Consider the following 17,608-nt stretch of genomic DNA (forward strand, 5'->3'; position numbering starts at 1 on the left):
CGCGAGGACAGCTCTTTAACAGGGCATCACCCAGCACTGCTCACAAAGTTGGTAGATGACATTAAGCAATGGCCCTAAGTTAGCAGGACATTGTCAATTACCTTGTATTTCCTGAAGGAGTTGATGGCGAAGAGTAGCAGACATAAAATAACACTGAGTCATACAACTACTTCTCACAACTGACGAAATTTGTAAAATACTATTTAAAAATCACAGCAACTTTATATTCAAGGTAGCTTTATAAGGTAGCAGTTGAGCACAGCCAGAGCGTCAGTGAAGCTAAACATGGTGCAAGGCCAATGGTGAGTGAAAGTAGAGTCGTGGGGAGGGCCGACTGCTCATGTATTGCCAGGGATAGCGAGGTCTTGTAGCCATGCTGCAGTTACTCTGTGGAAGATATTCATAAACCCAAATAACTCTACTTTATAATATTTATGTCTCCAATTTAGGCACTCTGGGATAGTTTCGCTGCCTGCTTTGATAATCTGTGTATAAGGCAAACGGAAATAGATGGAGGTAGTCATCTGTCATAGTACTCCCCATAGGCTACTGAGGAAACTCGTAGATAGGATCAGACCAACTCAGTTTAAGAAGTTTGTAAATCATCTTCTCATCGTGTCTTACAGGCCACTCTTTGATCAGATGCATTACTGTATGTTGGCTGCAGATACAGATGTTGTTCTGCCTCAAACAGATATTATACAGGTTATTCAAACGGTGTGCTGACATCATGTCTACCTGTCCTGCTTTAGATAAAAATGAAAATCTCCCCTGCTTTCACTTTACTGCCCACTTAGGGACTTTGAGTGCAATTTGCCTGCAATTTTTGGGCCTGGGATAGTTTTGAGCACTCAGGAGAACAATTTTACTCCCTAACTGCTTCATCAACGCTCCTCAAATGTCATTATGAACAACTGGAACACATTTTAGTATGCAAGTCTTTTACCCTAAAAGTCTGGAAAGTACTTTGGTTTCCATTGACGCAGTCTTATTTACTAAGACGGCAGCTCATTACAAAGTCAGCTGCTTAACTGAACCTGGTGCTGCCTCCAGACACACACACAGCTCAGTGGTGAAATTTAGGTAAGATCGATAAACTCAGAAAATCTGCAGTAGCGTGGTGATCTTGGTTCCAAGATTTTTTCTTTGACCAAAAACTTTACCTAAAAAAACCTGACATGGTTACTCAAAAAAATACAGTAGGCTTATTTTTAGCAAATATAGTGGTGCCAGAAAGTCTCAGATGACTTCTCCAGATGGGTTCACTTATTATTAATACAGTCATATTCAAGTTTAATGATGGCCAACCAAAACTCCCCATGCACTATTCATTATTGTCAAAATAATCAGATTGTCATTAACAACAGCCCAAAAGGTTTCATTTCTTTTCTTCCAACTGTCCATTTTGTGGAATTTCTATTTTTCTTAACTACATTTGTGCATAAATTACATTTACAATGATTCACATTAACACAGTCCAGTGCTAATACACTGTCTGTCTGCTCTGCAGAGGAGGAGAGATGATGTGACTCTTTATATGACGCTTTTATTGCTAATTTCTCCTTTCTTCAAAAGTCTGAGTGCTGATACTGACTGTGAGCAAAGCTGCAGCAGCTCCGCCTGGTCGCAGCAGATGAAGCTGTGGTTGTGTGTTAGGTTTTTGTTCGGGCTACAGCCGCAATAGAGGTGAAATCTATGATCTCGCTGCAATGATACAGATGAGCACCTGAGCCAGACACAGCTGAGGCTGCTGCTGTAACAACCAGCAGTGGTCTACTACATTATACACAATACTGTATCACATAAAGCTCAGTCTACCTCTGTGGATCAGAGGCAACAAAAAAAAATCCCTGCTGTGATCTCGTGACCTTCTCTTCAGCTACAAGCCATGCATTACTCTTTTTATCACCAGGGTCTTTCTTGTGGCTTCTGTAAACCCCATGTGCACTGTGTTTAAAACATTTCTTTAACAGGTGTGGGAATTTTCCCCCTTAAACTAACAAAAAGCGTGACCTCAGTAAATCTAGAAAAATACATAAACCACCTTGTTTAATATGTCACCTCCTTTTATTTACACTATTTATACAGGCAGTGAGGAGAGAGACGCACCGTGCAGGCGCTCAAATGACAAATGACATGGGAAGTGCGACTCCACTGTGGTGCATCTGTTTGATAAATACACAGCATGTGTTTTTGTGACATGTGTGAATCCAGTAGCTTTAGAAAGAAAACAGAAGGAGGATTGTGGGTGGTGACTCAAAGCAGTACCTCTCCTTCTCGTAGGGCTTCACGCTTCACGTCCTGTGTGTTCCTGGCCTTATACCTTCCACCCCCCTCTGTTTGTTTATTCCACCAACCTGCTCTTCACCCACTCACCCCTCTTTCCCTCCATCTAATGCCCTAAAAGCATTATTTCTTACCTTTACTTTTACCTTTTTCGTTCTTGCTTGTTCCATCCTTTACCTCCCTACCACGGTAAGTTGATTGTGTAGTTGCTGTTTTACATTCTTGAGTGTTCTCACTAAAAACTTATCTGAAAACCACATTTTCCTCACAGGGTGTGGTGAATGAGAGAGAGAGAGTAGAAAACATGTGTGTGTGTATGTGTGGGAGAGAGAAAGAGAGGGACAGCGAGGAAAGCTGAGGATAACACAAATCCTCCCCCTCTTACAAGGCCGTAATCACATTTTTATAATTGACGTATTTGCAGATAGGCGAGCCTTCCCCGATGCCGGGTAATAGCTGCTTGAATCAGCAGGCTGCGGGCTTCCTCTTTCTTGACGCACCAAGCTAATCACAGCTCTAAAGCAATATCCGCTTGCTGAATCCCAAATTCAGCCCTGTACATAAATATATGTGTGTTTAAGAATGGGCGGATGTGTTGTCCTTGTGTTTACTGCTTAAAGGTATAACAGAGGAATATTAATGGAAATGGAAAGGCTGGTGGTGCACCAGGTGGGTTCGTGTAGTTTCCTCTTGGTAGCATGAATCTGTACACCACAGTTTGTATCTGAACAAAGGAACGACCGGAAAATGAACTCATGAAACCACTGGTAGATTGACCTGATCGGGGCACCATAGAAAAGGTCATAAGGTCACCAAAATCCATTGGGTTTACATTAAAAAGCAACATACTGGGCCATTAGTTCGTCAGAGGAAAATACTCAACTTTTTACTTTTTTTAGAATTACCTTGCATGACCACACCAGGTCTTCACAGAGAATGAAAAAACGAGCATTAATTGGACAATTTAGGAGGAATGGATGCATGGAGATGAGCCAAGGTGTGAGGCAGGCAAAGAGCTGCAGGAGCCGGAGTCACCGCAGATGTGGTCGGGGAGGGGAGATTAGAGGATAAGTGGGAGAAGTGGGAGGCTGGTAGTGGCATAAAAGGGTAGCATCCAGTTACAGCAGCCCATAATTGTTCTTCATGCCAGGGTCTCCTGCCAGCCCCTGCCTGCTCTGGTCCCAGGAGGCACAGAGGTGTGTGTGTGAGTGAGTAACAGTGTGAGATAAACAATTTGAAAGCTAGGAATAGGCCAGAGAGTGAAAAAATAGATTTCGAGCCCAGATATGGATCAATGTGATCGTTTACTGTGCTCGTGCAGTATATGACTTGGATATATGGTCACCTGGTTATTTTCTGTATAAATATTGATTCTTTGACCAGAGGCGTGCAACTGCATGTCTCCATCCTTGGAGTAAGTGCGTGTATAAGAGAGATGGTATATATTTGGGTCTGTATGAATGTGTGTGTCCTCATCTGCAGCTGAGCCGCAGGTCAAAGGCCACACTTAAAAAAGACTGCAACATCATTTCAAACGCAACGCTGCTCTTTGAAAATGTTTAATTCAACCAGGCTTACTCAATCCCCTGAGAGCAGTCCGTGAACGAGTGAGAGAAGACAGGTGGAAGGAGTTTTTTGGATGATACAGTAAAGCTTGTCATCTATTGTTTTTTCTCAGATTTTCTTTGATAGTTTGTTCCTGTTCTTACTCAAACAAACATCTAACAGGCACAAGTGCTAATGGATGCAACATCTCACACTCTACCCTTCCATACCGCATCACTTTATCACTCCGCCCTTATCTTTGAACCCTGCATAATTGTGGGTTTGTTGCGTCGGACAGGTCTGGGAACAGTCAGATACAAACTAAAACCCTTGTATTTGGGCACTGTGTGTTTTAAAGGCTTTATCCTCCCACAGGCAGGAGAATGGTGAGAGTTTCACTCACTTTTCTCAGGTTGACTTTTATGTTGTTGTGTTGCTACATTGTGTCACTGTGAAACAACTAGGTTCTCATTATAATGTCCGTCAAAGCACAGACACTTGTGGGTGGTGATTCTGTGCACCTGAGCACACATTGCCTGTGGCACAAAGTCCTTCCCACCACCGTGTGTTGTGTCTGTGTGTGTGTATGTGTGTGTATTACTGAACATCCAACTTGTATCTACACAGTCAATACTTTTCTCTATACCAAAACTTTGGCTAGAAATGTAAAAATCTTACTGTCACCTTTAACAATGACCCCCTCTTAAAAAAAGCATGTCAACACAGTTATCCACTTATGTATTTTGCAGCTCAGGAAACTAGATATTTTATCTAGAAGAAACTCAGAGATAGCCATTCATGTTGTAATGTCCTCTTGTTTGGATTATTGGAACAGCTTGTCGAAAACACAGCAGCCAGACTTCTCACCAAATCTATTAAAAGCATCATTCTGATTTTAGCTTCTCTTCATTGGCTTCCAGTAACATTTGCAATGATTCTAAGATTTTATTGCGAACTTTTAAGGCCCGTTCTGGACTTGGACCATAGTACATTTCAGATCTTATGACACCAAGGCCTGACTTGCTATTCCACAGTACCGGTTGAGGACCAGAGGTGACCGGGTCTGTTCTGTCAGGACGCCCTCTCTTTGGAGATCAGTCAGGCAAACTCCTTACCCTCTTTTAAAGACACATTTTTATAGGTGTGCTTACTGATCCTACCGGCAATTTAATCATTTTACAATGTTTTATTTTATGCTTTTTTTACTCTTTTCTCATCTGTAACATTGTTTATTTCTGGATCTGCACCTGAATGCTGTTACTTTTAATTGTTTCTTATTTTTTGCTTTCGATTTTTAACCTGTAAATCACCTTGTAACTTTATTTAGGAAGGTGCTATATAAATACAGTTGGATTTTTCATTATGGTTAAATAAGATGATTTTCCAAATCAATTGGCTAAAATTTGTGGTTGTATATTGTTATATTCTATATTCCTACCACTCCCGGCTGTTGTTTTATTGTGCTGGTTCACCACTGTTCCTCTCTGTCAGACCTACTCTCTCCTTTGAAGGACATCGGTTAAATTGTTCCAATAAAGGAGAGTCCTTGACAGTTTACTTCAGTATGATCCTCAGAGAGTGTGTGTCGGAGAGAGATGGCGTGTTTGTGAATGTGCTTGTGTGTGTGTCTGTGTGTATTTGCATCATATGAGTCTCCACAGACTCCCTATGCTGCAGCCTGCCTGCAGTGATAAGCACATGATGAAAGCCTCTCTGTGTGTGTGTGTGTGTGTGTGTGTGTGTGTGTGTGTGTGTGTGTGTGTGTGTGTGTGTGTGTGTGTGTGTGTGTGTGTGTGCGCGCGCCCACGCCTCACCTGGGCCTGCTGTGTGTTGTTGGCTGAGGGGAGAGGATTGGAGACCATTGGTCCAAAGATGTCCAGGTCATCGCTGATTGGTGCAGCGCCGCCCGAGCTCTTCACACCACCCTCTGGGGCATCTAAGGAAAACATATTTTCTTTACAACATATATCAACAAATATAGTTTTATTCCATTTAAAGACAGAGAATGTGTATCGGCATTTCCAAGAACATATGGCAGAATGTAATTTGAGTGACAATGTTGAAAATATTTTTTCATTAATTCTACTCATGGCACAGATTTTCTATCTGCACTGAGAAATTAAAACAGCATTTTGAGTCGAATCAATATTCATCCTGATGAGCAGCTTCTAAATGGACCTTAGGAACTTTGAATATTAGCATTTAAGCTAACAAGGACAAGCGGCCCTTTCAATCCTCAGAAAAATGGAAATCTGAGTCTTCGTTTCAATGACAACTGGGCAAAATCCATCAGTGAATGGGATGTAGTTTAAAGATCCAGAGCAGCTACTGCATGGACCTTGTGGTGACACTGTTTTTAAAAGTATTATTTAAACACATTAAAATAATAATTGTATTATGTTAATTTCAAACATAAAAACTTAGAAAACAAGACTTTAAGACTTTACCAATACCAAAGTATTGATATTGATATTATAAAATGTATGTAACATAGTCAATTTTGACTGAGACATTAGCCTTGTTTCAATCCAAATGTGGCACCAATTTAAATTTTAAAATGAAAGAAACTTGGAAAAACAAAAAGGAAAATTAATGTGCATTTTAATCAAATAGCATTCTGAATATAAGGTCGAGGTGAACAGTTGGCGACACCAATTCTCCAGTCAGGAGCAATTAAACAACCACAGTCAAGTGTGGAAGCATTTTTACGACATGTTTTAGTTTGTGTGCGCGTGTGTGTGTGTGTGTGTGTGTGTGTGTGTGTGTGTGTGTGTGTGTGTGTGTGTGTGTGTGTGTGTGTGTGTTTATGATGCACTAAGTGGAAATACACGTACAAACAGATGGATTGAAAACACTTATTGAGTCGGGTAAATAAACATAAAGATGAGACTGAGATATCATAAAATTAAAGACAAGAGAATTAATGAGCAGAGATAATAGCAAATCAATATCACAATAAAAGTGAAGGCACTGATAGAAATAGAAACGACTCAAAACTACCGCTATATATGCAGGAAATAAATCGACATGTTTCAAGAGCTCGCATCAGAGCTCAAATTATAATTAAAACACTTATAATTTGGAACATCCTCAGGATGACTGCACTCCTTAAGATGTTGACACCTATTTTATTTATGAGTCTCCCTTGGGAATGCGACGTACTGATTAATCATCAGTGACTGTGGATCTACTCCGATCAGCCACACCGTCTCAAATGGTAAGTGCATGTTGTGGCTGATTGGTGCAGATCTGGGGCTGATTTTGAAAGAGTTCATTCTAGGCCATGAGAAATGTAATAAATAAAACTTATTTCCAACAGTTTCCATGAATCCATGGCTCACAAAGTAAAAAAAAAAAACTGATCAATGTATTGACAAGGTGTCGTACAGCTGGTTTCTTGAATTCTCTATTGGAATAACTATAGCTTCATGCTTAACAACTCTTAAAAGACACTTTCCTCTCAAGATCAGAAACAAAGAAGAATGGACTATTGTTTTTTAATAGTGTACTGATTTAATTTGTTCTTGTCTTTTTAAAAGCAGAGAGAGCACAGGCCTGTATAAAAATGGACATAGTGTGAAAAGTCAAAAAGACAAAAAGGAAGTTTCTCATACCTGTAAAACATTTTTAAAACAATCACTTGTTTCAAGTCTTACAGCATGATGTTCATTTTGTAAATGTCCAGTGGCAGATTTTTCTGAACCAGGGGCCACAAAGGGGCAACAAATTTACACAGACAGGCCGATTATATGTCCAACGTCCACGCACAATTCCTGATTCAGTTTAACGGGCACATGTCATTACTCTATAACTTTGAGCAGAGCTGCTTATACATCAAATTGTTCCTTACTCAAGAATATTCTGTATTTAAAAATGTTTAGAAAATTAAAAGTTAAAACCCTGTCATATTATTCTAAGTATTGTTAAAAAGTAACCTAATCTTTTAAAGAAAATATTATGGACAGCACAGGGGCACCTAAAGGGCCAATTAAGATTTCAGCCGGGGCCCCCGGGACCTGCCCCTGGACCTGCCCCTGAATTGATCTCCCATTTGCCTTTAAACAGACACAAAGAACAGGGTATGACAGGGTTGATTCACTGTGCCCCACCACTTCTTAAGTGTTTTTCTTTTACGGTCATTTGAAATGTGCCCACAATGAATCCAATAGTGACATTTGAAGGAAGATGTCATTTGCAGTGAATGTGAACTGATGTTGTGGCATCAATTGTTAAACATAAAAAAATACCATATTAACCAAAATAACACTTTTCATGTTTGGTGCATAAAAAATCCATTAAGAACTTTAACAGCAAACAAACTGTCACACATTAACATTTCACTGTTGCCTAAGTTGGGCTTTAATGGACTTTAAAAAAACATTTAAAAACATAATTTCCCCATATGGTGAGTCGTTCATGCAGAAGTAGAGTTAAACCCAGTGAGGCTGTGCACAAGGCATCCACTTGAACAATGAGCATATGTAGTGCTAAACCTGCGAGGCTCGTCAGTCTTCTCTGGCCTGACACCAGCCTCCATATGCATCTGTGGGTGATGCCAGAGAGGATGTTCTTCAAGTCTTAATACTGCAGGTGGAGCTGGTGCAGGTGCTTCTTTATAGCTATAACGGGTATGACCCACACTATGACTGAAAAAAAAAAGACATTGTAATAGTTAGAAATGTATCATAATGTGGGCTACAGAGAAATGGAGGAACAGAGCTATTATGCCATGAGCTCAACACAATAATCTGAAAAATAAATGACTCCCTGAACTTAGATATAAAAAATAACCGTACGTGGTTTAGTTTTGCATTAAATAGTAATACAACGGAACTCATACTTACTGCAGTGACAGTATGTGGGTGAACATACCATGATGGATCCCAGCACTCAGTAATGTTTTCCTGCAACAGAGAGAAAGAATCATTACCATATATATTTGGACGCATATCATCAACTATGAAATGAACAGAACTTGCAAAAAACAGCCGACAACCACGAACAAATCTTAATGCTCAAGAAACATTGAGCTGAGCTTCATTCATTCAACTGGGAAAATAAATAATAATCATTAACAGTGTTCTGTGATGTAACTTAGATAATGAGCTCATTTCAATCAACATCTGCTGTCTGTTGTACAAACAGCAACAGGAGACGCAAACCGTTAAGTGTAATAATGTTACAGTTTCATTAGATTAATGAATTGTAACCTTAAGGAAACTTGGTCCGTCTATTATTACAGCTGATTGCTTTAAAACATTAATCAATTACAATATCAACCTGCCATCAATGGGAATATTTACATAACTTTTACACTTAGCTGTAACTCTCACCTTGGATCACAGAAGCTGACTTTGCTGACAGTGACTTCACACGTAGCAGCTGGGATCTGGTGCACCCTGCGCCCGGGCCGCGCTGGCTGCCTGGGCTTGGTTACTTCTGGTTTCAAGACCTCAAAATGGTGTCAAATGCCAAACTTGAGGCTTCAAAACTGCAGCTCACAAAGGAATGGATGTCGTCACAGTGGTCTGTCACTTTTTCGGTTACATAGCAACACAATTGTTAAGCCAGTTAACAATGGCTGCAGAGATTCATGGTCCTCTTGCAATGCATGCTGGTGTAAGTTTTGTGGTGATTTGACAAATGTATGAGACCAAGCAGGTAAACGAGCAATACCTGCAGGTTTGTGCTTCAAAACATGAAACCAAAAAACTGAGGAAATGAAATGCAATTTCTTATCTAAAGAGGGTTTGTAAAAGAGGAAGGCAAAAATCAACTGAACAAACTGACAAAATTAAACTAACTGAAAGTTCTATAGATTCAGTCACGCAATTGGTGCCCCCCTACCATTCAGAGTAAGGGACTTACGTGACGATTGATAGGGAGAACAAATCTTCTGCAGCCAAAATCAAATTGAAGCCTCATTTAATTTTGGATCTGAATTAGTTCAGATCAAACACGTGAGCCGAACTGATCTTAATGTTTTTTAAAGTACATCATCATCATGAAGAGCCTGCAGTGTATATAAAGAACCTGTTCCCTTTCTGATGAAGAGGGAACCCCCGGTACACAATGTACACCCATCTGAGAGAAAGTGAGAGGGAGTGATGGAGAGGCAGGCAGGGGGTGGAGAGGAAGTACGTGAAAAGAGACATCAGTGTGTGTGTGTGTGAGAGTAAGTGAGCAGCTGAGGTCATTTATATAACCACAGTGATGAAACATCCATAATTTAGCCTTTTGAAAGTGTGAACAAGACTGAGCTCCTTTAGCGAGACAACAGGGTACATGGAAAACCATTTACTGGTGTGGGGGGGGGAGAAAAAATTGCTCCACATCAAATCTCATTCTCAAATAATGACTTTGATTATTAAGTCTTCCATCCTTATTTAAACTATTCTTTTTATGTTTTACCCTCTTTCCATCTTGTGATCCCCTCATTTCCTTTATGAACTATGGGATTTTATTTGGACTGTTCAAATCACTTTGTAAATGGCTCTAAGAGGTGCTTGAAGAATAAAACCTACTTTGATTAGGATTATCACCTCGGGGGCCGGGAATGACAGGTGTGCATATTGAAACGGAACAGTGAAAGATAGAGGATTTCATGTGCTAACACTCTGCTCCCCACTTTACCAAAAACTCTCTCGCCCATTATGAGCCGTGGGGAGAAAAGGGCCCATCATTCTCATCATCATCGCTGCCATGGCGGGCAATGTGCCCAACATCCTTTAGTATGTGATGGAGCCACTTCTTGAGAGCACTCCCTACCTCACCATGGTAACAGACCACTAGTACAGCCGGGGGGGGTGTTTTATAATCAGCCTGAACCCCTTAGCCCCGAGTGTATACACAAACACACACACACACACACACACACACACACACACACACACACACACACACACACATACTGCATATATATATAGGGCTTCCCAGTGTTTTCAATGAATACAGTGACCTCATTCAGCAGCGGGGGGGCTGTCACATTAAGGACTTGGCCGCCAACACAAGGGCTAAAATATCTCAGTCGATTAAGCCCTGGACTGATTCAAAAGCCAATAACCCAAATACGATTTTACACAAACACATGTGGAGATGCTTTTTGATTTTTGTTTTCCCACTGGTCAAAATGCTGAATGTTTTTCCGTCCGGTCAATAATACAAATTCAGTGGTTTTGATCTCCAAAGTGTTGCTACAGCCATAAACCACAGAGATATGTTAATTTAACCCACTTTTCCCCAAAACACAACTAGGGCATGAAATGAAGTTTGCCCACTCCCTTGTGTGTGATTGTGGGAGTCCAGAAAGAGGGGACATTAGCCCAGTTAGTGACTCCAGTCATTAGCTCCTGGTAGGAAGAGACATCATGTAGAGGCAAGTGAGGAAGAGTGACACACAATTACTTCAAACTGGATATGTTTGTTTACAGGGGATAAAAGAATTAGCATGTCCTGTCCATGTCAATTGAACAATTAATATATTACATTATATTATTTTGTTGGTGCTTTGCTGCAAATCAAAACATTATTTATGAATTTGCAAATGGAGCCTGTGCAGCAGGAAAAAAATAAACTGCATTTCCATAATTTTGAGAGTGAGACCAATCAACAGACCGAGAAGGGGGATTGTTTGCTTTTAAGTTCATCAACACAAAGCTGGATAACAGCATAAGTTGAAATACTAACTGTGCAAAGTGAGCAACTACCCTGTGCCCCAGAGCCTGAAAGTGCCTCACTGCATTCATCTGAACAATCCATATTCCTACAGTTTGAATTATATCACATTACCATGAAAGAAAGGGACATTTAAGATAAAATGTGTAACAATTCCTCATTAAAATAAAACGACTAGCCCTATGTTATATATTTGGTTGACTTGTGTACTTACATTATGCAAAGTGTTCAAACCCAGAGAAGTCTCCCACTGTTTGAATTGGTCACTCATAATGAATCACAATTGTTCATTGAAGTTTGCTGCGTAAAGTGAATGAGACTTTAATACATTACGTCATCTGAGTCACTGCTTCACAACATCATTAAACGTGGTCTTTTGTTATTGTTTTGAATTAGAGACCCCCATTGCACATTTAGGCCATTTTTTTCCCACATAGGCGAACTATAGTCTCTGGGTCTTTGGGCTTATAATGATACTGTCGTCTATACAGTCTGCTGTGTGCGCTGGACTGGAACAATTTGGCAACGACAGGGCACATACACAATGTAGGCTACTGAGGACCTGAGGTGGTGGGTGGCCCTCGGGGGGACAACAGGGGGACATTTGTCCGCCTTTAAGGTTAATGCAGCTTTGTTTATAGCAAGTCCACTCATAGCTGGATATTTTTAAAAGCCACTCATGAGTCGAAAAGATTGGGGGTTGACCTTATAGTAGAGTCTTTAAGTCTCAGTCACTCTCCGTCCTCTCCTCTCCCTCCCTGTGTTTCCTCTCTCTCCACCATCACCATCAATTAAAGGAAAAAAAGGCCCCAAAAAACTCTATCCAGGTAAATTTTGCATGTGTGAACCTTAACAAGGGAAATCAGGCTTAATTTCTTCTTGTTCATGTTCCCTCTTCTGATGGCTGCATCTATAAGGTGCTTTCATCCTAAGGGTTTTACAGTTTTCCTCTCAATAGCTCATTGAAATTCACACAATGGCAGCGAGCTACCGTGCAAGGTGTTATATTCTGACTCTTGGGAGCAGTTCGGGTCTCAGTGTCTTTCCAAAGTTCACTTCAACATATGGACGGAGGGAAACAGCAGATCAGAACCACTTCATGGGTCGCAGCCTCCTTCTGTTTTGGTCAGTCGTCTATGTTAGTCACAACAGAACCAAACTCTGCTTCACAGCCAACACATTGTAAGGAGTGACAGGGAGAAGTCTGGTTAAACCTTGGTCCTGTCTTCTTCTGTTCACCCTACACCATGTTCTAATACAGCCAGACACACAATTTATATCCTCTTACTGACACATTTTGTTCCTGTTGTTAGACACCTGAATGAATTCACAATAGTGATTTTAACTGTGGGCCATAAAGACGTTGTGCTAACAAGGCAGTGACAATAAGTCCTTCACACAAACCGATATGTTATGATCATTAAGGTGTCTGACAAGATGAACAAAAATAAAGCTTGAATGGCTTCGTCCTATGGTTGTTTTATTTTTACAGTAAAAGTGAAGAAACATTTTACATTTGGTCTATATTTTGTTTGAATTGTGCTGGGACATACATGCAGGCGTATAATACATAATTCCAACAAGTCCCAAGCTGATTGTTTGACGTCAGTGTTTGAATCAAACAGATTGAAAGAAATAATCAAAGAAATAAAGAGCTTAGCCTGTTACTTTGACGTGCTGGATATTGAATAAACATATTTAATCATGCATATCATCTGCTGCTGTGTATATAATGATTTTTGCAATTTGTCTCCACTATCTTCTGACTTTTCTCATGGGCAGATGTGTAATTTAAGTAAATATAAGTACAAGACTGGACACAGATCAGAGCCAATGCTAAAATGTACTTTAGTGTGTTTCAAGATGTAGCTACTGCAGTGATTACTTAAAAGCTTAGTTTCAAGATTTGAGAATCACGCACTTGTTTTAGACAAAGGGCCAAAACAGAGAGAAATGCATTTTCACATTTAGTCAACTTAGTGTGGACGTAGCAAACATTTTGGATGATTGTTTTGTAGGACCGTGCATCTCCCATATTACCCTCCCTCTCTTCTCTCTGGAGTAAAGAAGCCAGAAGCATTCTCTCCTCCTGTGTTATTGTCGAGAGATACTATGCTGCTTCCAAGACTCACTGTGAACACTGTTGCTCCAATAACACTGGAGAGGACAATGTGAAGGAAGTCAATTCAGCGCCCTATCAGAGCCATTACAGGAGAGGACTGAGCTGGGAGTGAGACGGACATACAACAAGCAGGGCGCTCCATCAATAAAAGTTTTTGAAATTGATTCAGTCGTTCCTGAACCGATCTATTTTTGGCAGGAGGGAACATCTCTCAGATGGTTTTTATCCTCAAGGGACACAGAAATCATCCAGCTAGGCCTGAGGCAAATAAATAAAACGTGTTTTTATGAGGCGAAGAGAAGCTGTCTTTACGACATTAGATGTTAAATGAAAGGTTTATTTTAGACTGATTTCTGTTTTTGCAAACGTGAGGCAAAAAAACCCTGATGGGGGAACAAACCCCACATTCATTTTACATTAATTCCAGCGCAGTCTGTTCAAGTGAATCAAACTGAACAGGAACACAGAAGCACCGGGAGAAAGTCTCTTTGACAGCTGCAGAGTAAAGTAACCGTAAATCGTGGAGGGATAGATGAAGGGGTTTTTGAGTGCTGAGGGCATACTGCCACGTATTTGACTTATTGATTATGTGTGAAATCCCATCCACTCGACACGGCTGCAAGGTGCGTACATTGGTTATTTATAGCAGGGCGTCCACCCTCACTCACTCCCATGCTGCGGTCAGGAATTTTTGATCAATGCTATATCCGCCAGCTCTTTCTTCTGTCAGCACAGCCCCCGCCTCAGCTGTCGTCCGGTACAATACAGCCTTGTGTTGGGGAAACATGGGGGATCGCATATTAGAAATTTATGGTGAAACCCTGAAACAACCCTGCCTTACTCTACTCTGTGGTGTTCAGGATTTCCTGGCGGTCATAGTGGGCCAAGATACATACCATGCACTCAAAATGTCACAGGTTTGAATCCAGCTTGTGACCTTTGTTGAATGTCATATCTCTGGTGCGTTAAATCGTTCCAGTTTTCTTGCTGCTGTGTTCTTCAGTAAAGCACAAATGTCATGTGTGCAGGAGACAAAGAACATGTGACAAGTTTTTCCTCTAAACTGACAGCTTGGTAATTGACACCATTGTTAAACTAATATGAATAATAAGTCCTGCAAGTGGTTATGTCACAATAAGATTGTTTTCAGTCATTCAGGGTAATAACATAATTAGCCCAGTTGAAGTTGGCTGTAGCCACTATACTGGAAAACTGAGGTCCCTGTAATTGCAATCACTGACAATGTGCCATAATAGATTCAACATACCTTTGTATGGAGTCAGGCAGATGTTATTCAAACACAGTCTGTAAATGCAGACACAAGTGAATATCAGGCCTGGATTTTGGTTTGTGATTTTTACATGCAGGGGCAAGCTAACAAGAGCCTGTCAGTTATTCAGGGTCTAATCAAATCCACTGTCATTAAACACCCTTCCACTCTCGTGTAGTAGTTATGTAGTTATATAAATAACATAAGTATTCCTTTGAATGAGAAGTAAATCACTAGAGAGCCTCATGATTTAGTCTGTCAAAGTTGAATCACATTAAAACAGGCAGACGGAATTTACGTGGGACGGCTGTGATTCAGTGGGTCGGGCCGGTCGTCCACTGACCAGAAGATCGACGGTTCGATCCCAGTCTCCCCCTGTCCGTGTTCTGAAGTGTCCTTGGGCAAGACACTGAACCCCAAATTGCCCCGTGCCGTTCACATAGAAAAAGTGCTGCCCATAGATTAACTGTGTGAATGTTTGTCTGAATGGCAAAACTGTCAGTTATACATTTTACATGCAGATTGTAAATTGTGGCAGCGTCACGATTCACACATAACATTTGCTTCCATGATAAATGTCCTGTAGGGCTCTTGCATGATTTGCTTGGAAAAATGTCCCAATCAGGTCTTTTGGCCCCAATCCCAATCAGTCCTTTATTATTGGGTATCTGCCAATACCAATAACTGGACTGATCAATACCATTTTTTTACTAAATGTTGATTTATGTATCTAACAGTCTGAAATACCTGCTGCGCACTATTTAATTTATGATACCTTGTTTTCACAAGACACTTGATTAAAAAGAATTACGACTTAGTCCTGGTTCATAAAACCTGTTTATAATCTTCAGAGTTGATGTGAATGAACCAGGAGGATTCAGCTGAAAGAGAGGATGTATCACTCTGCTGCATTTCTTGACACCACAGAATCACTTGTGATAGTGCAGTTGTGTGGAGAGAGTGAAGATTCTAACCCTCATTTATGGGACTGATGTCTATGAGTGTGTGCATTTCAGTACAGATCCAAATAAAATCCACATCTAACAGATTTAAAAGCGGTTTCACATTAGAGGGTTAGATTTTCTCAGCTGCTGTATGGTAACAAATAGAGGTAGAAACCTGCAACTGCCACCAGTGTGTAGTTGAGATAACGTAATGTGGCTATAAGACTTGATTGAATTTAGGGGACTGTTGGGCCTTAGAGGTATTTGCTCTGAGTGCCATTCTAGTATTGATCTGTCATTACATTGCTCATGAAATTAACATTAGTTGGTGACAGTAGATTTGTTCCCACACTTGCATATGCACTGACATAATTTGAGGAGCTCATAAACTGCATTTTCCAGAGCACTCGCAAATGCCAAGCAAATTGAACACATGTAGAAATATTTTATCGCAGCTTGGATAAATATTGAATTTGTATAGTTAGATCTTTAGCTTCAACTTCACAGAACTGACAGTTTTGCTTTGCTTTTGAAAAGCTTCCCCTCAGTTTTCTCAAAGATTGTTAAATGTGTGTGCATTGATCTACAGACAGAAGTGCATTCTGCGTTTCAGTGCTGGTGGAAAATGACATCTTAATTTTGGTGAATTCATGTGTAATTTAAAGTGAGACAGACACTTTTCTCAATCTATAGAACAGCTTGTCAGCCTTTGATTGGAGTTTCTCTAGTTTGATTTTCCGGCAGCTGCTCATGTGATGGCTCACTAATGTCATTAAGTCCACAATGGTTTCATCAGCCATTACAGTTGTTTTGTTTCATTTTGGTTTGGTACAGATTTCCCTTCCACAGATTGCTCTATGAATTTCCAGAACTTATTAATTGCAATTGATTAATCCAAAATAAATCAATAATTATTTCAAGAAAGCTTGGTTCAAGGTTTAAAATGTAGGTCTGGTAATGTATTTTATTATAAAATTAGCTGATATTCAAAATCAAATTGTCCTAAAGTCAGAAGTGTTTACTTTCCATGTCTGGGATACATAATCAACCATGATTAGACATTCCAGCATATGACTAGACTGCAGTCTACTTACATGTTAGACAATACATCTGAAGCCATTAAAGAATTCTTAACTGCCAAATATCAAACCATGCACCCCTGATAATGTTATACTTTACATAACCTGCAAATTATCTACTATCAATGTAGAAATGCTATTACATCTAATAATACTGAACTTCTTTAACTCACATAACAAAAAAAGTGAAACATTTGAGTTTGTTTTAAAATGTGGACAGATCTTCATCAAAGTTACATTTACAAACAGAAACACAACTAATGACACACACATGGTATTGGTCTGGTCTACAGTGAATAAATCACTTAAACTTTCACAGTGTGGGTTGGAAAAAGTATGTAAACCTCTGCTACTGACATCAACAAAAGCTAATTGGAGTCAGGGGACTCGTCACCGAAATAAGATTGGAGGGTTTTTGTAACTCTCAAAAAAGAGATCTTAAAAGACTCAGGAAAAAGTAATCTCAGAGATATTAGCTATTATTCATCAGTCTACAGTTAGACAAACTCTCCGAGAGGGCAGAGAGAATATAATATGACTCCAAAGACACAAGAATACGGGTGGGACACTTATTCACTGTACTTAAGCACATTTTCCATGTATCTGTACTTTTCACTTTTACTCCACTACATATATCAGCAAATATCTGTACTTTCTACTCAACTACTTTTTTACAATTGTTATTATT

At 40.0% G+C, this 17,608-nt stretch overlaps 1 protein-coding gene across 8 annotated transcripts in view; it reads right to left on the minus strand.

The window, feature by feature from the left end:
• The window catches only part of smap1 (small ArfGAP 1), a 98,878-nt gene that overhangs the window by 15,882 nt on the left and 65,388 nt on the right, over positions 1–17,608 (minus strand). For all 8 annotated transcript variants that reach the window (XM_035173326.2, XM_035173329.2, XM_035173325.2 and 5 more), the window contains one exon: positions 5,646–5,767. In XM_035173326.2, coding sequence (XP_035029217.2) covers positions 5,646–5,767 — 122 coding nt within the window. The remainder of the gene's footprint in view (positions 1–5,645; positions 5,768–17,608) is intronic.

Source organism: Hippoglossus stenolepis, chromosome 12 (genome assembly GCF_022539355.2).
Source record: "Hippoglossus stenolepis isolate QCI-W04-F060 chromosome 12, HSTE1.2, whole genome shotgun sequence".
Taxonomy (NCBI): Eukaryota; Metazoa; Chordata; class Actinopteri; order Pleuronectiformes; family Pleuronectidae; genus Hippoglossus; species Hippoglossus stenolepis.